General features: G+C 38.0%; 2 protein-coding genes across 8 annotated transcripts in view; one reads left to right on the top strand and one right to left on the bottom strand.

Moving 5' to 3' along the window:
- Positions 1-18,264, bottom strand: part of C2CD3 (C2 domain containing 3 centriole elongation regulator) — a 121,001-nt gene extending 102,737 nt beyond the window's left edge. For 2 of the 4 annotated variants that reach the window (XM_054725499.1, XM_054725497.1), the window contains exons 1-5: positions 18,075-18,178; positions 15,614-15,883; positions 8,510-8,667; positions 1,510-1,733; positions 516-763 (exon numbers count right to left, since the gene is read on the bottom strand). In XM_054725499.1, the coding sequence (XP_054581474.1) occupies positions 516-763; positions 1,510-1,733; positions 8,510-8,667; positions 15,614-15,883; positions 18,075-18,144 (970 nt within the window). In that variant the 5' untranslated portion in view covers positions 18,145-18,178. The other 2 variants (XM_028158268.2, XM_028158269.2) reach the window with 2 other exon arrangements.
- Positions 18,265-18,280: 16 nt separating this feature from the next.
- The window catches only part of PPME1 (protein phosphatase methylesterase 1), a 63,676-nt gene continuing 57,194 nt past the window's right edge, over positions 18,281-24,762 (top strand). Inside the window, exon 1 of one of the 4 annotated variants that reach the window (XR_003620774.2) lies at positions 18,281-18,561. Coding sequence is in view for 1 of the 4 variants with exons in the window: in XM_008149964.3 (XP_008148186.1) it covers positions 18,461-18,561 (101 nt within the window). In the remaining 3 variants the exon portion in view is untranslated. Of the gene's footprint in view, positions 18,562-18,699; positions 18,865-24,762 lie in introns of those variants that run through there. The other 3 variants (XM_008149964.3, XM_054725500.1, XM_054725501.1) reach the window with 3 other exon arrangements.

Raw genomic sequence — 24,762 nt, 5'->3', positions numbered from 1 at the left:
ATCTGATCCAGTTCCTATTTGCTTTTTTATTTCAGTCTAAGCCCTTATATAGGTAAAGTGACTCCTTTCTACTTCTGTTTGCCTGCAAGTCATATTTAATTCCCAGGCTTAAAATCAGCAGTTGCTGTGCACTGAATGTTCCCCTCTGAGACCAGTTTTCAGAGCATGAAACAGATTTAATACTAGCCTCTGCACAGTCATACAAGTAAATGCTGGTGTTGAGACAAAACCTTATTTGCCTTGAATTACTTCAGAACAAATAAGAACTAATATTTTTCTATGATAAAGGATTTCCCCCATCACCAGGTTTCTTTCCTAAAGCTATAATTATAAGCACCTAGTATTTAGAAGTAATTTAATGGTTTAATAGAGCTGCCTTTAAATGGTGAGAAATTCTGGTTCTTTTATCTGGCTATTTGGTTCAAACAGAAGTTTTGGTTCTCTTTGTAAGCTGGCTAACAAGCAGCGTAATCCCAATAAATATAGTTTAGTCTCAGTTCACAACATGTACATACCCGAAAGGAGGTCCTTGGTAGGGGGATTGTTTGAAGAAAGAATGCATGAATCACTGTGACTCTTGGCAACTGTCCTAATTTGAGGCTGCAATTCAGAACTGTTGAGAAGAGACATCTGTTTCTGTGGGGCTTTGCCTTTCAGAGCCATGGACTCTAAACTCTGCCCTGAATTAAGATGGTGCTGTAGTCCAAAAAAAGAGTCCTTTATTCTATCAGAGTTCTCTGCAAAGTACAAGTGGTCCTTTCCCCTGTTTTAAAATAAAAAAAACATCAGCAGTTTCTTATCCATATGGTAACATTCTACTTTGTCAGAGACAGAAAGTGGATCAGTGGTTTATAGCAGTAGCAGTGCAGCTTAGATTTTGTAATGTTTTTCATGTCCCAAATGAAATAAGTAATAGATGCTTTGCCTACTACTGTGTGGTTGTGGCTAAAGTGCTGGGCCTGACACAAAGCAAATGCTTCATTATTATTTAAAATCAAAAGCTATTCCTCTTACTCTATTCTGTTTCACAAAATACTGCCTTTCCCTCTTTCCTCGTGAACATCTATCATGTCATCTGTATATGACTTAGTCATACTTATTTACCTGGATGTTGGCCTTCCCACTAAACTGTAAGCAGACCTCAAAAATAGGAATTGTGTCTTATTATTTTATTTTTCAATGTCAGTTGTCTTTCAATATTTTATATTAGTTTCAGGTGTACAGTACAGTGATTAAACATTATCTAACTTACAAAGTGATCCCCCCAATAATTCTAGTACCCGCCTGGCATCAGGTTATTGTTATTATAATATTATTGACTATACTTCCTATGCTGTATTTTACAACCCCATGATTGTTTTGTATGTCTTATTAATTCCTATGCCCAGTAGTCACTATTTGCTAAATGAGTGACTTCCTTTAGTCTTTTACCCCATCACAAAATGAAAGAAATTATGAGTGCAGTGGGAATTAGCTGACAGACTGACTGGTATTAGGTGTGGTAATTACCTTGGAGTGGTTGATCTACTACTATTGGCTGTTAATTCTTTTCCATTAATTTTGGTGGTAGATATCCTATGAGGTCTTGATGGAACCAGAAACTGGGTATTGCTGGGTTCAGTATATTCTCTGAATCCCTCCTCAGATAAAAGTACACTTTCTGTCATGTCAGTGGTAAGAAGAGGGTTGTAGCTGTCATAAGTTTCTGACAGAGGCTCCAGGGCAAGTGAGACCTGAAAGAGACATGTAATATACGAGAACTTGTCTTTAGTATTGACTAATTTTGAGACTCCTTGCTTACTATAAATTAACGTCCCCCATTCCTTATAGGACCAAGTTAAAATTCCTGCCTACATCAGAAGCCTCCTCTCTCACTGTTCTTCCCTCCTCCAATACTCTCTTGTAGGTATACCAATTACTTAGGGTTCTCTAAATGTACCTTATATTCATTCCCTTATGCCTTTGTATATGCAATTGCGTCAGTATTACTTTTTCTGTGTAAACTTCTTTGTATCCAGGAAGAGATGTCATAGCCACTCCCTTCTTCATGTTTCTGCTTACTCTGTATCAATCAATATAACCACCACTTATTGAACACTTTACTACAGGCCAGAAGTTGTGCTGAGTTCCTTACACAGAAAAGCTCATATAACACTGTCAGAAATGTATATTACCCTAATTTGAAGATTACAAAGAACCAATAGAAGATTACAAAGAACTAATTTGAAGATTACAAAGAACAAATAGTTACAAATAACTATTTTCAAAATAGTTATTTGTAACTTGTAGCTTATTTTTCATCCTGATTATATTATGAAATCCTTGAAGGTATGGACTGTCATATTCTTTTTCTGTGGACTAATTAGCATAGTACACAGTGTACAAGTCTAGTATGCCTAATGACTAATAAACTGAACAATACAAGAGTGACATTATCTCCCATGTCGTCATTGTTAGTTATTTGAGAAAAATAAGGCCCTTGCTCTATGCTGGGAAAAAGGCAGGGTGAGGAGGGAGAAACACTTAGACAAAAAGTAATCACTTGAAATTTCCTTTACCATCTCATTCCTGTGAGTTCAGGTTCCCCATTAAAAGGTTCTCCAGTCATCTGGAAAGCCTAATGGAGAAAAGCCTAGTGAGGAATAGAAAATAAAATAGATTCTAGAGCACAACTCTACACAAGAAAGTTGAATATACTCCAAAAGAAAAGAATAGCTGTATTGAAAGTTCAGTTACAATAACAAAAAAAGCAGCAGGAATTATTTAAGCAGCCAAAGAGAATCAAACAAAAATGAAAGATTGCAGTTAGATGCTTTAAGATGTCTCTGGGAAGGTCAATGAAATAATTTGTGCAGAGAAACTGCTAAGGCACAGACTCAATAAAATATACTTGGGTCTTAATGAGAATTTTGTTCATGAACCAAATAACATAGTCTTTTAAATCTATTCATCATCAAGGTTTTCTACAAAGACAACAGACAGGAATGCAGTGGGACAAATACTCTGTGCAGTGATCATTGTAATAGCATCACATAAAATTCTGGCTGCCCAAATGTGAATGCCAGCAAGTGTTCCCTTGTAATTCATCACTTGCTAAAAGACTGAAAATGTATTCTAGAAACAAAGGAGACACTGAGAATAATTGTTGTGTCCCTGGCCTTAACACTGACCTGCTGGCTGGCCCATCACTGAGTTTTGCTTTTTCCCTAAGCCAGATTTCTTTTTTTGAAGGTTTTAAACTACAAATTCAATTTCTTTAATAGTTTAGAGGTCTATGCAAGTTATGTATTTCATCTTGAGTGATTTCTGGTAGTGTGGTTTTCAAAGAATTGATCTATTTTATATAAGTTGTCAAATTTATAGAATTGTTTGTAATATTGCCACAATGTCTCTGTGTTATGTAGGTTGCTGTCTTTCTTACAGTAGAATCAAGAGGAAAGTGAAATATTTCTTGTACAAGTATTCATAAAAGAGAGAACTATTTTCAAAAGAAATGGAAGGCATTTTCTTTATGGAATAGAATATTCCATGATGAAATAAAGCAAAAAAATGAGACTATCAAAAGCATTTATGAAACAAATTACAGAAGCATAATCAATATGTAGAAAAGATGCATGATGAAAATGGAATAAACAGAAATGTATTGAAATTTAAGCAGGATTTGTTTTTTAAAAACTAGTAAGTGGTATTCATGACACAAAATCTATACTACTAAAAGGATAATATGCTAATTAGACTGGGAGACCTTCCAGACATCCTTCTGGACAAAGCTATGGTGGCGGGGCTGAGGCAGAGGCGGTTAGGGGCAATCAGGCCAAGAAGGGAGGGCAGTTGGGGGTGATCAGGCCAGCGGGGGGGGGGGGGGGGGGAGGGCAGGTGGGGGTGAACAGGACGGCAGAGGGGGGCAGTTGGTGGCGAGCATGCAGGCAGGGGGGGCATTTGGGGGCGAGCAGGCTGGCAAGGGTGGGGGAGTTGGGGGCGAGCAGGCCGGCAGGCAGGCACATGAGTGGTTAGGAGCCAGCAGTCCCGGATTGTGAGAGGGATGTCCGACTGCCAGTTTAGTCCTGTTCCCACAGGGGTCCCAGATTGGAGAGTGCAGGCTGGGCTGAGGGACACCCCCTGCCCCGTGCACAAATTTTGTGCACGGGGCCGCTAGTTATTAAATAAAAAACTTTTTAAAAAAATATATTTTTTATTTATTTCATAGAGGAAGAGAGGGAGAAAGTGACAGAAACATCAATGATGAGAGAGAATCATTGATCGGCTGCCTCCTGCACCACCCCCACTGGGGATTGAGCCTCAAACCTGGGCCTGTGCCTGACAGGGAATCAAACAATGACCTCCTGGTTCATAGGTCTGTGCTCAACCACTGAACCACACCAGCCAGACTAGTCTATTTTTATGCAACATTCTAAAGATATTATTGAATTGTCTTCTGGCTTCTAATATTTCTATTCAGAAGCCTGAAGAAATACTACTTCCCAATTCTTTGTATGTGACTCTCCTTTTCTCTGGAAGCTTATTGGATTGTCTTATTTTTAATATTCTGAAATGTCACAATGTTATACCTTGGCGTAAGTTAGTTTTCATCTATTGTGCTATACAAAAAGGGCCATTCTAAAAAATTTTAATATGAAAAGTGTTTTTATTAAGAAAAATTTAAAACACAAAATTAGAAATAAATGGTAAAATGAACCCAGGTATTCATTATTCAGTTTCAGTAATTACCAACACATAACTAATCACATTTCATTTATACCATTGGGATATTGTGATGTTAAGTCCTAGATATCATACTATTTCTTCTGTAAATACATTTGTAATAATATGAGGATTCTTTTCCTTTCCAGAACATAAACATATTACCATTAGCATATATAAAGCATTCATAATAATATTTTTAATATTATCAAAGATTAAGTCAATATTCCAATTTCCCTGATTATTTCTAATTCTTTTTTATAACTGGGACCTCAGTAGGCTTTTTAAATATGAAAATTGATATATTTAATACTGGGAAGTAACTGAACTACCTGTCAGAATCCAATGCACCTTAAAGGAAAAAAAAAATCAAGTATAGAACATGTAAATTCACAATGTCCAGTATGCAATAAAAAATTACAAGAAGTAGGAAGAGCCCTACTATCTCAAGAACACTGAAATCAATTAAAACAAACACATGACAGAGATAGTAAAAGTAATATATAGGCTCTTGAAGCAACTATTATATAGATGCTCCTAATGCTCAAGGATGCAAAAGAAAATATGAATGTAAAGCGAAAAATAAATTGTACATTTAATAAATGAAATTTGTTACTGGGGTGATCATTTCCTAACTTATATAAATGTTTAATCACTGAGTTGTACACCTGAAACTAATATAATATTGTATGTCAACTGTAATTGAAAAATAAAACTTATTTTAAAAAAAGATAAACTTATAAAAAATAAAATTAAAAAAATGTAACTTTTAAAGAGATGGAAAAACAGTATCTGAAATGAAAATCTGATTGATGGGATTAAGAACAGATTAGACACTGTACAAGAAAAGATTATTAACAAAATTCTAGTAAATCGGATCCAGCATTACATTAGAAAGATCATACACCAACACCATGACCAAGTGGGATTTATTCTGGGGATCCAAGGCTGGTACAATATCTGCAAATCAATAAATGTGATACATCACATAAAAAAAATGAAGAGACAAAAATCACATAATCATATCAATTGATGCTAAAAAGCATTTGACAAAATCCAATACCCTTTCTTGATAAAAACTCTCAGCAAAGTGGGAACAGAGGGAGCATATCTTAACATAATAAAAGCCTTATATGACAAACCTACAGCCAGCATCATACTCAATGGGCAAAAACTAAGCCCATTTCTCCTAAGAACAGAACAAGACAGGGATGCCCACTTTCACCACTCCTAGACATAGTACTGGAAGTGCTAGCCATAGCGATCAGACAAGAAGATGAAATAAAAGGCATCCAAATTGGAAAAGAAGTAAAACTGTCATTATTCACAGATGATATGATATTGTACATAGAAAACCCCAAAGACTCCATCAAAAAACTACTAGACTTAATAAATGAATTCATCAATGTAGCAGGATACAAAATTAACACCCAGAAATCTATGGTTTTTTTAAACACCAATAATGAACTCACAGAAAGAGAAACTAAAAAAAAAAAATATATATATCCCATTTACCATTGCACCAAAAAAAATTAAGATACCTAGGAATAAACTTAACTAAGGAGGTAAAAAACCTGAACTTGGAAAACTACAGGACATTGAAAAAAGAGATAGAGGAAGACATAAACAAATGGAAGAATATATCGTGTTCACAGATTGATAGAATCAACATCATTAAAATGTCCATACTACCCAAAGCAATTTATAGATTCAATGCAATACCCATTAACAAAACAACGGCATATTTTCACAGACATAGAACAAACTCTCCAAAAATTCATATGGAATAAAAAAAGACCCCAAATAGCTGCAGCAATCCTGAGAAAGAAGAACAAAGTTGGAGGGATAACAATATCAGATATCAAGCTATATTACAAAGCCACTGTTCTCAAAACTGCCTGGTACTGGCACAAGAACAGACATATAGACCAATAGGACAGAACAGAGAACCCAGAATTTGACCCAAGCCATTATGCTCAATTAATATTTGACAAAGTAGGCAAGAGCATACAATGGAGTCAAGATAGTCTCTTCAATAAATGGTGCTGGGAAATTTGGTCAGATACATGCAAAAAAATGAAACTAGATCACCAACTTACACCATACACAAAAATAAACTCAAAATGGATAAAGGACTTAAACATGAGATGGGAAACCATAAAAATCTTAGAAGAATCCGTAGGCAGCAAAATAGCAGACATATGTTATAGCAATATCTTTACCGATACAGCTCCTAGGACAATGGAAACTAAGGAGAAAATAAACAAATGGGACTACATCAATATAAAAAGCTTCTGCACAGCAAAAGAAACCATCAATAAAACAAGAAAGCCCACTGCATGGGAGAACATATTTACCAATGTTATCTCCGATAAGGGTTTAATCTCCAAATTTTACAGAGAACTCATACAATTTAACAAAAAATAAACAATCTAATCAAAAAATATCAAAGGACCTAAATAGACACTTTTCTTTTCTTTTTTTAAAATATATTTTATTGATTTTTTACAGAGAGGAAGAGAGAGGGATAGAGTTAGAAACATCAATCAGCTGCCTCTTGCACACCCTCGCAACCAAGCTACATGCCCTTGACCGGAATCGAACCTGGGACCCTTGAGTCCGCAGGCCGACGCTCTATCCACTGAGCCAAACCGGTTTCGGCAAATAGACACTTTTCGAAAGAGGACATACAGAAGACCAAGAGACATATGAAAACATGCTCAAAGTCACTAATCACCTGAGAGATGCAAATCAAAACGACAATGAGTTACCATCTTACACCTGTCAGAATGGCTATCATCAACAAATCAGCAAACGACAAGTGCTGGTGAGGATGCGAAGAAAAAGGAACCCTCATGCACTGCTGGTGGGAATGCAGACTGGTGCAGCCACTGTGGAGAACAGTATGGAGTCTCCTCAAAAAATTAAAAATGAAACTCCCATTTGACCCAGTGATCCCACTTATAGGAATATATCCCAAGACATCAGAAACATCAATCAGAAAGGATATATGCACCTCTATGTTCATAGCAGCACAATTTGTAATAGTTAAGATTTGGAAACAGCCTAAGTGCCCATCAGCAAATGAGTGGATTAAAAAACTGTGGTACATCTACACAATGGAATACTACGCTCCTGTAAAAAAAAGGAACTCTTACCACTTGCAACAGCATGGATGGACCTGGAGATCATTATGCTAAGCGAAATAAGCCAGTTGGAGAAAGATAAATATCACACAATCTCACTCATTTGTGGAATATAATGAACAACATAAACTGATGAACAAAAATAGAGCCAGAGTCATAGAAGCATTGAACAGACCCTCCAACCTAAGAGGGAAGGCGGGGATGGGTGGGTGGGGGGTTAAGAGATCAACTAAAGGACTTGTATGCATGCATATGAGCATAACCAATGGACATAGACAGTAGGGGGGGTTAGGGCATGTGCTAGGAGGTGGGAGCAGCTGGGGAGAAGTCATGGGGGGGAAAAGGAGACTTGCGTAATACTTTAAACAATAAAAATAAAGAATTAAAAAAAAAGATTAGTGAATTTGAATATCTAGCAATAGGAAAAAATATCAAGCATCCAGCATACATGTACTTGGAGTATTGTGAAGTCACTAAGAGGATCTGAATAAGTGGGAAACAAAGGTATGTTATATACCTTTGGGGAAAAATATGAACAAAGGCATCAAGTGGGAATTAACATGGTATATGGGAGTCATGTACCTATCTATCCTACAAACAGACTCAACTACTTATGCCCCCAATTTTTTATTCTATGCAACAAAGAATTAAAGTATCTTTACCTGGAGTTCTCCAAGTTTCTTAGATGTTGGTGAAACAATGCTAAAAAATCCATTGATGTGATGGGTTGGAGAAAGCTTGGCTAATCCACTGATCTGAACTCTACCAATTGGAAGATGATCAAGTTTGGTGATTACTTCCAGCACCAGGACAGCCATATCTAATCAGAAACAATCATAATATAAATACTTTCATTTACTTTTATTTTTCGAAGTGAACAGAGGTATACATTAGAAAAAAATTTTTACGTTAAAAAATTATTTTATTTTCAAATAAACCATGCACTTACCATATCATTCTGGGGTAGGAGGGAGAGTGAACCCATGATTAACAGAACAAAGTTTTAGAGAAGAACAATGACAAAATATCTTGCATGGAGAAAAAAGAATTACACTGAACAAAAACATTTAGCATATCAAGTATTTGATTAAAAAATTTCCTTAACAAGAGTATTTTTAACTTATTTGGCAAGAACTCAGACTTTGCTTTTGAAATAAAAAAAGCAGTAACTCTTAGTTCTTTTATTCTCACCATTTCTAGTTTTGAACTAGACAAAGGGCTTCTCTTACATAAATTCAAGTGTTAGTCCCTGCCTCCCAGGAGTATCTAATTGCTTACTCCTTGATTGTATCTGGAGTACTGAAATACTGAGAGCATTTGGAACTAATAGGAATGAAAATAAACTCCTTAACTGTATTCTTCAATTAGTCGCTCAAACTTAACACCTTCATGGTCATATTTACAGCAGAAGAAATATAATGCATTCATTTGGAATCTAAGATTCTTTCAGGACAGTATAACTTCTGAATATTTGCTTACCAAAGTTGAGAAAATGATTCATTTTCACTATAGATTCAATACTGTAGTGAAAAGAGCATAGGGGTTATAATTAGAAGACCTGTGCCTGTGTTATAGTGCCAATATTAAAAAACTACTTCTGTGTAAGCCAGTTATCTGTAAAACAGGCATCATATTACAGCATGACTATATGAGATGGGTGTTGCAAGTAAAACATAGCACAGGGGCTTCTCACATGGTAGAGCCTTAATGACTGTTATAGGTCTTTAAGCAAATTACCTATCCTATCACATTCCCTGTCTTACCTTCCTACGGAAGCTATCTGCAAATCATGAGCTAATAAATGTAAAAGAGTTTTGAAGACTATAAAATGATGTGTAGATGCAGAATAAGGGAACTGTACAAACATTTTTTAGTTATTTACTAACAGCCTGGCTATTCCATGTCTCATTATTCTCTTAGCAACCTATGGTACAGTATTTCTATCCCCATTTGAGAATAACACAGGGTCATAGAAGTCATGAACACTCCTAAATTCACCTAACTATAAGTCACAAAAATGGGCTAACACTCACTTTGATCTAAATATAAAGTACACTATACCATGCTGCTTCATTATTCATCAATTCTAGGGAGAAAAAATGTTAATTCTTAATAGGCTTCTGACTTCTATGCTTCACTTTTGTTGTGGAATTATTTATATTATTATTTTTATATTTTTTTAGCAAGAGAAAATAACCAAATTTAATATTTACACATATATGGGAACTCCACATACATGAGAGAATCAGAGATCCCATATGCAGGAAAGGTTCAGAGATAGAAAAGGGGGATTAAGGTATATAAGACATTCTGTGGAATTAGAATCCTTATTGCTCAGAATTCTTCTCACCCCCATTGTCTTTCATATTCCCACTAACTGAATCCTATCTGATTAAAGAGAGGCAAAAATCAAGTGATGAGACTCAGTGAATTATTGCAATTTTCTATTTCTACTCTAATCTTCACATGCTTCAAATATTTTCAGGGCTTCGATTTCCCGTAAAGAGATCAAGAGTAAGGGTGGAAAGATGTCAAAAAGAGTATGAGACATATCTCAGAATCCTATAATCCCTCTATTTCCTGAGGCAGTATGGCACAGCAGAAACATTAATGATCTTGGATTCAGGACATCGCTGAAATTAGGGTTGGTGTAAGGGTGACCTTTACATTTTAAATCTTTAAGAATTTTTTGTTAAAGAATGTGAACATACAGGAGGAATGAGAGAAAGCCACTGGAAGTGTATTAGAATGCATATTGTGAGGCCTCGGATAATTATAATGGGTATTAGCCTCACTTTCTAGGTGATGAATTTGAGTTTCAGAGTTAAAAGTAGGACTTACTCAAGGTCACCCTTATACCAACCCTAATTAAATTCAAAACCAAAAACAAAATGCCTCTGTTCAGAATAAGTTAAAGAAATGAGTAGCCCTAGCTGGTTTGGCTCAGTGGATAGAGCGTCCACTTGAGGACTGAAGGGTCCTGGGTTTGATTCCCATCAAAGGCACATGCCTGGTTGCAGGCTCAATCCCCAGTAGGGGCATGCAGGAGGCAGCCAATCAATGATTCTCTTTCATCATTGATGTTTCTCTCTCTCTCCCCCTCTCCCTTTCTCTCTGAAATCAATAAAAATGTATTTTTTAGAAAAAAGAGTAAAATAACCCTAGCTAGTTGCTCAGTGATTAGAGCAGGGGTGGGGATTATCTAGCCTGCAGGCCATTTAAGGCCTGAGAAATCATTTGGTCAGGCCCTTCCAAGGCATTATCGATGAGTTATTAAATGTTTGGCCAAATATAGCAGGCTAATTTTTAAGCTGATAATTTTGTATGGCTCTAGAATGATGTTATAAATATCCAAATGGCCCTTGGCAGAAAAAGGTTCCTTATCCCTTCATTAGAGCACCAGCTCACAGACTGGAGGGTGGTGGTTCCGGTCAAGGGCACATACCTTGATTGTAGGCTTGATCCCCGGCCCCAGTTGGGCGCATGCGGGAGGCAACCAATCAATGTCTCTCTCTCACATGATTTCTCTCTCTCTCCCTCCATTCCACTTTCTAAAAATCAATGGAAAAAATATTCTTGGGTGAGGATTAACAAAAAAAGAAAAGAAAAAGAAATGAATAAAACAAATAATCCTACCTACTTCACAGGGTCATTTTAAACATCAAATATGATGATGGACTTGAACTATAAAATGCTATACATTTTCATTTGTTCCTTTATATTACTTTTATCTGAGGAATTCGTATAATCTCCATTTTACTGCCTTCCTCTTTCCAACCTGGATCTATTCATGCTTTATGCTAATATAGACAATATATTCATTGGTTTACTTTATGAATCTTATTTTCTTTTAAATGAGCTATGCATACAAAAGAGTACATAAAATAATAATATCACACATCTTAAGAAATAGTTATACTTTCCCCAAGTTTTCAGTTAGAGCACATACTCATGTAAACCAATGTTGTGTCTTCAATTTCTTTTTTTTAAAAAAGACTTTTTATTTCTTAAAAGTCCTTTAATGTAAGATCCTTTTATTTTTTGGTTAATCCTCACCTGAGGATATTTTTTCCATTGATTTTTAGAGAGAGTGGAAGAGAGGGAAGGGAGGAGGGAGAGAGAGAGAGAGACAGAGAGAGAAACATTGATATGAGAGAGACACATCAATTGGTTGCCTCCTGCACATGCCCAGGCCAGGATCGGCCCTGCAATGCAGGTACCTGCCCTTGACTGAGAATCGAACCCAAACCCTTCGGTCCATGGGCCAATATTCTAACCACTGAGCAACCGGCTAGGGTTCAATTTCTAATACACATATACTCATGTTTACAGTTGGGCCATCACTTACAAGGTTTATCTCACATGTCTCCTATTCAAATGCAACCTTCTCCAAGGCTACTTTCCTAATTAGAATAATAAAATTTGAGTATTGACCCATTTGGTGGTTAATCCCTTCAATTTACTAATGGAAAAATTAAGACCCAGGAAGATGAAATGGCTTGCTCAAAGTCTAGCAGCAAGTTAGTGTAGAACATAAGTAGGATTCTGGTTTCCTAGTAGCTTATGATAGTTTAGCCCTTATTAATTTCTTGGAATATTCATATAGTATTCATTGTATGCACCAGATCAGTGGTCAGCAAACTCATTAGTCAACAGAGCCAAATATCAACAGTACAACGATCGAAATTTCTTTTGAGAGCCGAAAACCGCCTTCTGCGCATGGGCCACGAAGTTTCCATCGCACTGTATGTGCGTCCCACCATGTGGTATTTTGTGGAAGAGCCACACTCAAGGGGCCAAAGAGCCACAGTTTGCCAACCACTGCACCAGATAATCAAGTATTTAATTACACACTATTTGGTACTGCTCACTTTTGTTTCATATATGCAAGTTTTGTTTTTTTCAACAAATCTTTAAGTTCCTTTTGATTAGAGGCTACATCTAAAATCTCTGTATTCCCCTTCCCCCCCCAAAAAAAGAATAGCCAAGTGACTATAAAATACAAATTTCCTGCAGTTTTGGATTTCTATTCAGATTCTCTCTCTCTCTCTCTCTAACCTTCTTGGTATTTGTTGATAGGGTATTTTTAAAAAAATATATTTTATTGGTTTTTTACAGAGAGGAAGGGAGAGGGACAGAGAGTCAGAAACATCGATGAGAGAGAAACATTGATCAGCTGCCTCTTGCACACTCCCCGCTGGGGATGTGCCCGCAACCAAGGTACATGCCCTTGACCGGAATCGAACCCAGGACCCTTCAGTCCGCAGCCCAATGCTCTAGCCACTGAGCCAAACCAGTTAGGGCAGTAGGGTATTTTTTTTTTTTTAAATCTATTTCTCAATTGCAGTTTATATTCAATGTTATTTTGTACGAGCTCCAGGTGTACTGTATAGATAGTGGTTAGACAATCATATTCTTTACAAAGTAGAACCCCCAATATTTCACCTACCCACCTGGCACTGTACATAGTTATTACAATGTTACTGACTATACTAGAGGCCCGATGCATGAAAATCGTGCAAGAGTAAGCCTTCCTTCCCCTGGCACCCGGGACCCGGGCTTCCCTCTGGCACCGGCTTCATCTGGAAGGACGTCTGGTTTAATTAGCATATTACGCTTTTATTATTATAGATTCCCTATGCTGTACTTAAGATATTATATTTTTATAAGACTCACACACATTCATATGTGCCAGGTACTGGAACAGTAATGCCACAAAATTTTTTTGTTTAATCTTCACAATAATTCCTGCTAGGTAAGTGCCATTATCCCCATCCACACGAAGAAGAGAGAAATATGCAAATTGACCATACCTCTGCGATGCCCACCAGCCAATCAGGAGTGAGTATGCAAATTAACCCAACAAAGATGGTAGGTTAATTTGCATACACAGGCACAGAGCAGAGGGCGGGGCAGGATGCCTGTTATTAGGGGGAGGGCGGGGGCGGAGGGAGCTATAAGAGCGGTGCTCCGGCCCGAGTGGAGAAGACTGAAGGCTCCAGCCCGGAACGAACACTGAAGGCTCCAGCTAGAGCGAAGGCCTGGGTCCTGGAGGAAAACTGGTGCTGGCAGCCAGGGGAAGGAAGGCCTATTGCATGAATCTTCGTGCAATGGGTCTCTAGTATAACTAATAAGAAACTGAGGCTCCAAGATCTTAAGGATCACCTAGCATTCAATTCTAAAGCCAGAATTCAAATTTAGACTGTCTGACTTCAAAACCCATGCTCTTCTCATTCAATCAGGCTGCTTTTTCATAAAAGGGCAGCCATTTGATCCTATTTCACAGATGAGGAAAAAGGGGGTCAAAAATCCCACAGCCGATAACAACCTAAAGTTCAGATGCCAAGTCTAATGAATTCTTTTCTTATTGTTGTTAATTCTCACCTGAGGATATTTTTCCATTGATTTTTAGAGAGAGTGGAAGGGAGAGGGAGAGACAGAGAGAGAAACACTGAGGTGAGAGAGACACATTGATTGGCTGCCTTCCCCATGAGCCCGGACCAGGGCCAGGGATTGAGCCTGCAACCTAGGCATATGCCCTTGACTGGAATCGAACCTGTGACCCTTCAGTCCACAGACCAATGCTCTATCCACTGAGCCAAGCTGGCTAGGGCTAATGCATTCTTTATTTTACCACAGGGTGCTCAAATAAGTCTCTGACTTATTATCATATTAACAGATATTTCTTTCTTACTGAAGAATTTCTAATCCCTCTTCATATGTTAAAACTACATAAAAATACCACCTGCGGATTTAAGTTTTAGGTCTATAGTACCTGGGTTTCTATGGGTATCCTTTAATAGCACTTATCACTTTCTACCTACTCTTATAACTAAATTCTGTGAATTTAGTTAGAATTAGATACTATTCTGATTAAACTTTTATTCACATTTGTAATCCCATAGTGCCTAGCACAATGTGTAGCACATGCTAAATATTCAATATATATTTTTTGAATTACTGAATTTTTTTTGTTCTTTACATTTGATGTTTTCAAAATGTTTTCTTGATAGAATGTAAGCTTCATAAGGACAGGTTAATCTTTAATTCACCTTTGGCTCTCCAGTATTCTTAGCTCAACAATGTTTACATGATAAATGCTTGATTTTTACTGACTTAAACTGGATTGATTTGAGAAGTAACCTCACGATCCAAAAATGTGTTTATGTGAAAGTCTGACCTAAATATTGAAAAATAATACAGAACATTTGGAATATTTTCCTTGAAAAGAAATGGAAGAAATTTGGGCTTCTGGATTCTTATAGAGGGATCCTTTCCTTTTTTAAAACCTATAGTACTAATTCACTAAACCATTAATTTGGCATTTAGCATGTATTACCTTGTAATGTTAGTAAATTTCATGTCTATATCTTTTTTCTTTGAGCATAATGTAAGTCCCAGAGCAAAGACTATAGTTATTAAAGAAGCATGATTTGGTGAAAAGTTTTGGTGTCAGACAGAAGTGGGTTCAAATCCTAGTTTTGCCATCACCAACTATATAACCTTAGAGAGTATTGATTTAATCTCTGAACCTCAGTTTCATCATCTATAAAACAGATAAAATATCCATCTTGAAGGGTTATTAAGAATTAGAAATAACATGAATCAATTGCTAGCACATAGGATACTCTCAATAATGATGGCCATTATAATACCTCTTTGAGTCCTCAATAATTAACAATGCCATAGATACTAGGTACATAGTAACACCTATTGCTAACAACATTACTACATGCTTATTAGGCCTATAGGTGAAAAAAGCATACCTGTTAGATAAGAGGTAAATTGCTTTGGACCACAGCGAATAGCATAACGTGTAGTTGTTCTCACAGCTTTTGGTTCAGTCTGCAATGTGTCTGTGGGACAAAAGAGGGTTCCATCCGATGTCTCTCCCCACCATCTCACTCGGACAAGTACACAAGAGGGAGGCTTTGCAATCTTCCATATGACTTTATTAACAGTAAGTTTCAGAAAGCAGCGTAGCTGGCCTTCAACTAGAGGTGGTAGGCTTGTAGATGGAGGAATGTCACTCAAACCTGTGGAGGAATTCAAGAATAACAAGTCAAAATTTACACTAAATACAAAAAATATATCATCTGCTTTTTGAATAAAAATACACAAAACAGAGAGCAGGATTATCCCATCTATCCTAATAAAGGAGAAATAACTAACAAACCAGACCATAGAATAACCTATTTGGGTCCCTTAAGTCATCCTGGTAACAAATTAGTATTTAGGGTTTGGTTCAGGTTATTATAAGTAAAGAACATACTAAGTTAAGACATGAAAATCTCAGTAATTGAAAATTTTCTTCCAAGTACTGTTGGAAGTATCTTACTCCTTTGATTTGATTAATGCAAAGTCCACAATTCTTAATAAAGACCACCTTAAATTGTCTGTCTTTACTTTCCTGCCAATGAGTACAGAGTTTAATACGTACAGAGTTTATCATCTTCAGATTCTACACTATTTTTTGGCACAAAGTTGGGTTTGTAACATTTACTGGCTTTCAGACAAATAACAAAATGTAAATGAGGCAATTAATCACAGCTTTCTATAAAACTTTCCTTTAATGTTTCTAACCAAGACTCAGAGATTTAAGAAACCATTCCTACATTACACACACTTTTCTATTCCTCTGACTTCTCCCTTGGGGAGCGGTTAGGCCTCACAAGAAAATACACTGGAGCTCTCAGATGAGATATCTATATAAATACCTCTTTGGATTTCTGAAATGAACACCTTCTCTGTTCTCTATAGAAAAGAAAAAAAATCCACCATAATCTTTATGGATAACTAGTTTCAACATAAAAGTTATACACAGGTGTATATGTGAGCATTATTACTACATATGTGTATGTTTTAGCGTGTAGGGCATTCTTAAGCTATTCCTATTTTGATTTTCCTATCAACCAAATAAACTTGACTAGTTTGACATAGGGAGCAGCAAAACTGACCACTTCCATGCTTCATCATTCCTGGGAGGAGAGGCACTGCCTCAAAACTGTTTAAATATCTTTACACAGTTGGATAAGATTCATTTCCAGGCTGCAGCTTCAGTCCTCACCCCTAATGTATTATCACTATTTCTATTAATTCTCTTTGTGTGTCTCTTGGAGTGCACTAACCTGATGATAACCTCTTGCTACATACACACTCTTCCATCATCTCAAATCCTTCAGAGAGCCTCATCCCCACTTCCACCTTACCTACCACATGGTGTCACTCCCCACTCCTTCCTCTCTCTCTCCACAACTATCTTTCCCCACTCCTGTCTGAAGCCCCTCATGCATCACTCATTCAACTAATATTTACTGAGTCCTATTTTGTGCTACTTCTTGAGGATTCAGTAAGGTATAAAACAAGGACCCTTGTCTATTAGGATGACTGACACACTCCCCTCTCCAAATTATGTTTCTTCCGTCCTATATGGACCTCCAAAGGTATATCCTCACACACGTTTAACTTGGTTATTAAAAACCCTCCCAAGTCATGGGGATGTAGTGTATACCGTGGTGACTGTAGTTAATAGTGTATTATATATTTGAAAGTTGCTGGAGACTAACATAATGTTATGCCAATTATATCTCAATTTCTAAGAAGTAAAAGAAAGAAAAAATCTGTAGAATGTAGAAGCGTCCTCCCTCTACCCTTTAGCTCCCACTTGGCCCCATTTATTTGTCCAGTTTGCCGTCCCCACCCCACTCCAGCCCCTATTTCCTTTCCATTTGTTGGAGAGCCAACTGCCCTCTTTTTTAACCCGATTTCCTGGTTATTCTCCCTCCTCGGTCCCCCCCGCCTTTTATTTTTTTACAGGCAGGTGTGAGTGTGTGTGTGTGTGTGTGGGGGGGGGGGGGTCTCCCTAGAACACCTTACACCCTGCTTCTCTATCTCCACCCTATTACGCTTTCCTTAACCTTTGGTCGCTCAGGTTACCTCCTTTCTTTCGGCCACGGCCGCCCCCAGGCCCCTGGCCTTTCCGTTGTTTCATGACGAGGCCGAACTTTTCTTCACCAACTCAACTCCGGCCCCAGCACCTAAGCCGTAGCCTCCCGCCATCCCTTCCCACACCGCGCCTGCGTTCCCCGGCAACGGCGCCGCTGGGCAGCCTGGGAGGCACGGAGAAGCAGCTTTTCCTCCAACAGCCTGGGAAGCGGTGAGAAGGGAAGGCGCCAAGACTCCTTAGCGCCAATAGACTGCAACACCCACGATGCTTTGCTACACTACCTCTGCGGGGTTGGACGCTGTCGCCTCCAGCTGCGCAGGCGCAAAGGGAGACATCCTTTGAGGACTCCATTGCCCAGAGTGCATTGCCACCAGGAGCGCTTCCCTTTCCGGCGAGGTCCGCGGAGCTCTCCACTAGGGGATCTGAAGGGTCCGCAGACTCCGTTACCCAGCTTCCTTTGTGAAGTTTCCTGTTGCGCACTTCCGTTGAAACCGCCTGAAGAGAGTGGGTGGAGTTTACGGAGCCGGTGGTGGGTGGGTGGTTCTGCGGCTGGTTGGGTGCTGTCCAAAGGCGACTGGGAGCAGCTATAGGGGCGAGCTGTGACCAGTTGGGCCGCACTTAGCCTGGGACTAAGCTTTGGCTCCTGTGTGACTGCGGCCTCCCCTTCATGTCCGCCCTCGAGAAGAGCATGCACCTCGGCCGCCTGCCCTCTCGCCCCCCTCTACCCGGTAACGGAGGCAATCAGAGCGGAGCCAAGATGCGAATGGGGTACGTAACCCGGACCCCTTCTTCTTAGAGGCCAGGCGTTGGCCATTGGAGAAGGGTGTCTCTGGGCGTTTGGAGCTGCACGGCTAGGGAGGCTAAGGAGAGGAGAGAATGGTGGCGGCGGCCTGGAGGCGTTTAGGTGGAGTAGAAGCCAGGTTTGGGCTCTACGGGCGGCGTCAAGTTCATGGCAATTGGAGGACAGATAGTATTGAAGGGAGAAAGGAATAAGGCAGAGAGACTTAGGAAGCACCTACAGAAGAAGGGATGGAGGAGGTTTGAAAAAAAGGGAGCCCAGCGATGACAGAGGTGGGTTTGAAGCTGCCAGGGAGGGTTGAGGGAAATGGGGGATGACGGAGAGAAAAGTTGGGAATTAGGGAAAGCAACTTGGGAAAGATGTAGGAGGAGTAGAAAGACTATGAGAGCTAGATATTAGAAAAGCTATGCGAACTGGAGAACATCTGAAGCAGAGTGAGAGAAAGAAATGAACGAGGGAGCAGCTAGGTTCTGGAGAGAGTTCTTAGAGGTGTAAGAGGCAGATTCAGGGAGTTGGGAGAAATGGGAAAGCTGGGGGGAATAGGCCCAAGGAAAGGTGGATAACATAGCCAAGAAGACTGTTAAGGGTAACAGGAATGTGATGAGAATTGAGGGTAGAGAATAAGGGGAGGTGTGATGAGGGAGAGGACTGAGGAGGTTAGAGAAGCGACCATGGGCTCTAGAAATTGAGAAACGACTAGGAACAGGGTTTAGTGAATGGGAAGCTTAAAAAGGAAGATCCGGGCAACTAATTTTTGCCTGGCAAATAGGTCTGATGGAAGCCATGTACTGGTTTGATAAAACAGAGTTAATGAAGCATTGAAAGTAGCTACTTAAAACGTGTCAGGGAAACCATTTACAGGGGAGAAAGGAGCTGCGTTGAAGCGATAGACTTGGAATTTTAGGTTGTTGAATGGCCTGCGCCAGGTTAGGGGATACTTAGGAGGTGTAGGAGAGAGCAAAATGAGTTGAACATGACAGTGTTAGTTGCTGAAAAGCAGAGAGAATTGAATAGGCAGTTGGTTTTGAGGGGTGTTTGTAGCATCAGACAAGATTTTGGAAACTGATGACTGTTACAGAGAAAAGGGGCTGGAAGAATACTTAGGGATAAGGTAGTCAAGAGTATGTGTTCAGGAATCTAGAGATGGATTGGTAGATATTCTTGGGATTGAGGACTAGAGAAGAGAAACCTTAGGTTGTGAAGAAGTAATATGTACAAAAACTGATGAAAAGGAGAGGATAGAAGAGTGTACTGTGAACGTAGGCCCTAACAAATGAAGAGAAAGGAAAATTCTATAAATTAAAACAGTAGGAGCTGGTGAGAATGGTTGGAAAAACCAGGGAAGGAAATTAAGAATTGAAGGGGAGACCTGACTATGATATACAGTAGAAAAATGAGAGAACCTTGACAGTAAAAGATAGGCCAATTGAGGCACAACAGAAAGAGGTGGTAGAAGGCTACATTTAAGAAAATTGTTTTAGCTTTGGAAGACAGAAAGATAGGACTGTAACATGAGTAATGAGGATTTGGAAACTGATCCATAACAGATTATTTGGGAAAATTACCTGGAGTATAAAATTAATGTAACATTTATTGTTGATATGTAGCTTAGTTGCTGCCTATCTTAATATAAAATTTGATCTTTTAGTATACCAGCAGTCTGATTAAAAACTGTGCCAAAATATTACCTTTTTAATAACTATACATGCTTCAGATAAGTTTAATTAGAACTCACCTCACTTTGTCAAAACAAGTTCTCTAAAGACGAAGAACTGAAGGAAAATACTAAGAGAAGATAAAGGGAAAATCTGCTGATTAGACGATTGTATAATTGTTAGTAACTTTAAATAGATGTTTGGTCTTCTTAATTTAGGTTAACTGCTTATCCTGGAAAGTATGCTTTAGAAAGAAGCTTCTTTATACTGTTGTAAAGAGAAGAGCATATGTTGGTGAATTTTATGTGGTCCTCAAGTGGCTTATTTTTATCTGTGTTTTTTTCCCCCTCTTCTTTCTTATTGGAACATAGGCAGGCCTCCTCTAAATCTAATATTAGTGATAATATAGACCCACGGCCCCCTACAATCATAAAGCTGTAAGAGAGCTCTTGAAATGATTTCATCTCACCATTTCACTGTATAGCTGAGGAAACAGACTCAGAATTCTGTATTCTGTAAGGTAAACTAAGGGGCAGGGGACGATATTTTCTCTTAATAAATGACAAACTGAAACTCAAATCTTCCTCATACTGAGGTACCCTAGAAGCTTGGTGGTAGGGCTGGCTGCTAAGGACTAGAACATGGGTTTCTTTGCTTCACGAATTTGTGTGTCATCCTTGCGCAGGGGCCATGCTAATCTAGAACATGTGTTTCTTGACTCTTGAGACCCATTGTGTTTTTTTTGGATTTATAGTTGTTATCCTGGCAATATTTAATTTGAGTTGTGTATCTTACTCCTTTGCAAATACTCTAGGATTTAGTCTTTTTCCTCGGTCCTTATTTATGAAGTCTCACTTCCACCAATTTCAAAGCATCCTTTATTTTTCCTCTACTCACTTGCTTTTTTCTTATCTTACTATTTTTTTCCCACTCCCGTATCTATCTCTTACTTTCAAGTTGGGCCTGTTTCTTTGCCAATCTCTTACTTACTCTTTTAACTATTTTTCATAATCTCTTGCCCTCAGTTTCACTAACTTTATTTAGATGTGTGCATATTCTGGGTTTTGAATCACAGAAATACATTTTCTTCTCCCGGGTTATAAAATAATTCATATAGGTTTTTTGTTTTGTTTTTTTCAGGACCAGTAGGGCTTCTTTTTTTGCACCCATTTGAAATTTATCTTGATGTGCAAAGTGAGGAACAGAGCCAATTTTATCTTTTTCTATAGGCTGTCCAGTTATTTTAACACCGTTTGTTAAAAAGTCCTTTTCCCATTATGTATTTCACCTAAAAAAAATAATTATGCATTTCTCTACTGATTAAAATGACATCTTTATTATATACCAAATTTCCACATAGATTTGGGTTTATGAAGTTTCTTTCCCTTTTTTTATGTGCCATTGCTACACTTTTAATTAGGCATCATTATTAGTACATGGTAGAGGTAGGTTCTCTCTCATTTTTAACATTTTCCTGGGTCCTCTTATTTATTCTTACAAATAAACTTTCTAACCAACTAGACTAGTGTCAGAAAAAAAATCTTGGTATTATTTTTATTGGGACTATATTAAATATGTAAAATAACTTAGAATAAACGTTTTGATGACGTTGAATTTCCTTAAAGAACTATATGTGTATTTCTTTTCAAGGAAAATATTTCAGATTCCAAGTATAGGGAAAATGCCTTATGTATGTATGAGTAAACCTCATATTACACTTATATAATTATAAAACTCAACAAATTTACTATTTAAATACAATTAAACATACAAAACTCCCTAAATTAAAATTAGCAACATTATGTTCATGTGAAATAATTTACTGTTAACATTTATTTATTTATTATTAATAGGCAGTTCTAGAGTTAATCCAGTCATTCAACTGACCATTCAGGACCCAGACTTTTTGCATCCTTTCTTTTGCCATCTTAGAAATATTGGCTTTTACTTCTCTTGTTTTCACCTTATGGTTACAGGATGGCTGCTGCAACTCCATTTGCTTCTTACCTTTATTCTGTCTTTCCAAATAAAAAGGCCATTTCCTATATAAGCTCCCCCCCCCCCCCCATCTAGAAAGGGAAACTTCCCAGCACATTTTCCCTAAATCTCATAGTCTAGAACTAGTTCACATGTCCTTCCTAAGACCAATCACTGCGCATGGAATATGATTTCTATTACTGATTAGTGTTTAATTCTGATTCATTCCCTTGGGCTGGAGGAAAGATAACAAGATAACTACCTACTAAAACAATTTGGAATTCTGTTAGGGATTAGAGACTGGGAAGTGGGGAAAGAATGTAGAGAGTTAACAGCAGCTGCCTGAAGTCCTGATCTTAACAAGTGGGGGAGACTGATCTTCTGACTTCAGATTCCCTACTGTTTTCATTATATAGGACGTGACCCCTCCTCCCCATCCTTTCCCACTTGTGCCAGGTTTGAGCCCCTTGACCTGAGCACTTCTGAGTAAATGTCCAATTTTTTTCCATTGTTGCTAGGCTTATTACCAGCAAATATATTTCTTCTTAGGGTCTCCAAAACTGGATAATTGGATTTTTTAAACCTAATGAGCCCTCCTTGTTCTGTTACTTGCTCTCAGATTTGAGAAAACACCCGTGGTTGGTTAGGAAAAACTTTTTTTCTTCGTGATATGAAGTACTTTCATTTAGAGAAGAAAGTTTTAATTGATAGCACTATTAAAAGAGTTGTCCACTTATACACCTCACTTAGATGTTCTTAAAAATGTAGTATAGCTACACCTCCTTTTGTTGTGCTTCCCTTTATTGCACTTGGCAGATACTGTGGTTTTTACAAGGTCTTAAAGGGAGGACTCTCCACCAGTAAAAAGATTATGACTCACTTTATTGCAATATTCACTTTATTGTGGTGGTCTGGCACAGAACCCACAGTATCTCTGAGGAATGCCTGTATTGACAACCAGTCCTAAGCATGTACTACCAATATATTTTGAAATCTGAATAAGAGATTATGTTGAAAGTACCAGTCATTCCAAGCCATAGCAGAAGGCTGAAATTGTGGCTAGATTTGCCCATAGACTATAGGTTGCCAACTCTATATCAATACTATTAGTTCTGTACTTCTGTCTTTTAATAGAATATTAGAGGCTGGATGCACGGATTTGTGCACTGGTGGGGGGCATGGCCTGCGGGGATCGGCCTGCTGTGGGAGCGCCGCTCATCCCAGTCAGCCGAGCTGCGCTCCCACTGTGGGTGTGCACTGACTAGCAGGGGGTAGCTCCTGCATTGAGCGTCTGCCTCCAGTGGTCAGTGCGTGTCATAGCGACTGGTCGACTGGTTGTTCTGGTCATTCTGCTGTTTGGTCGCTGGGCTTTTATATATATATATTTATAGATATATACATATATATATAGATAGATATATACTAGTAGATAGGTTTTAAATTAACATATTTTGCTGCATGCTATTTAACTGGTGCAAACTTGACTTTATTTTCTTAAAATGTGGGTAATACTGGCCTCAAAGAGTTGTTTTTGAGGAGAAAGAGATGATATATATGTGGAATTATTGCTTAATTTGCAAAGCTATATAATGGAAACTTATTTACTGTATTTTGTAAATTCTAAGATCACTTCTTTTCATATTTAAAATAATAGTATCTTAACAATTGCTGTTGGTTAGGTAACAGCCCTGACTTGTTTCTCATTGCTAATGCATGAGTGAACACCAAAACCAGCATTAAAACTTATAAAATAGTTGTTGGCAGCTTGGGAGAAAATTCTGGAGGCAAAAGTGGAACATTTTAAAATTAATTTTAAAAACATTGATTGAGTTAAGAGAGAGAGAGAAACATTGATTTGTTGTTCCACTTATTCATGAATTCATTGGTTGCTTCTTGTATGTGCCTTGACCAGGGATCAAACCCAAACCTTGGTGTATCAGGATGATGCTCTAACCAACTGAGCTACCTGGCCAGGGCCAAAGTGGAGTATTTTTAACCACAAATAACTGAATGGTTGTGAGAATGAATTAAGCAATATTCCTTAAATGAGAATAAAAATAATATAGCTCTCTACATAATGGTAAAGTTGGATATGAGCTGGTGTTTAGTTTTAAGAAATACTCCATCACCAATGTTCTTGTGAAGCAGAGAGGACTATATTAGAATGATTCAGAGTAGGATTCACAGTATGAAGAAATTGGTTAGGAATACCTTAAGTATTTTATTTTGCTCTCATTTTCCTTTTTATATATACCTATAAGTGATATATGATGAATGAATGTAAGTACAAAAGAGCTCTTTCAAGAAATATAAAATGAATTCTAAGTGATAAGGTGTTACATACTTTAATGGGTAGCTCTTTTTCTTAGTGGTACATAAAATTATGGTTCATCTTATAATTGATGGTGCTTTATAGATACAATATTTTATCCTATTAATAACAAGATTGTGATCAACTTACTTAGTCTTCCCTAATTTAATTTGTAAACTCCTTTTGTGTTTTATTTACATGCCCCAAAGTGGTAAGCACACAGGAAC

This window comes from Eptesicus fuscus, chromosome 13, assembly GCF_027574615.1.
Source record: "Eptesicus fuscus isolate TK198812 chromosome 13, DD_ASM_mEF_20220401, whole genome shotgun sequence".
Taxonomy (NCBI): domain Eukaryota; kingdom Metazoa; phylum Chordata; class Mammalia; order Chiroptera; family Vespertilionidae; genus Eptesicus; species Eptesicus fuscus.
This window is presented reverse-complemented; position numbering and strand designations above follow the sequence as displayed.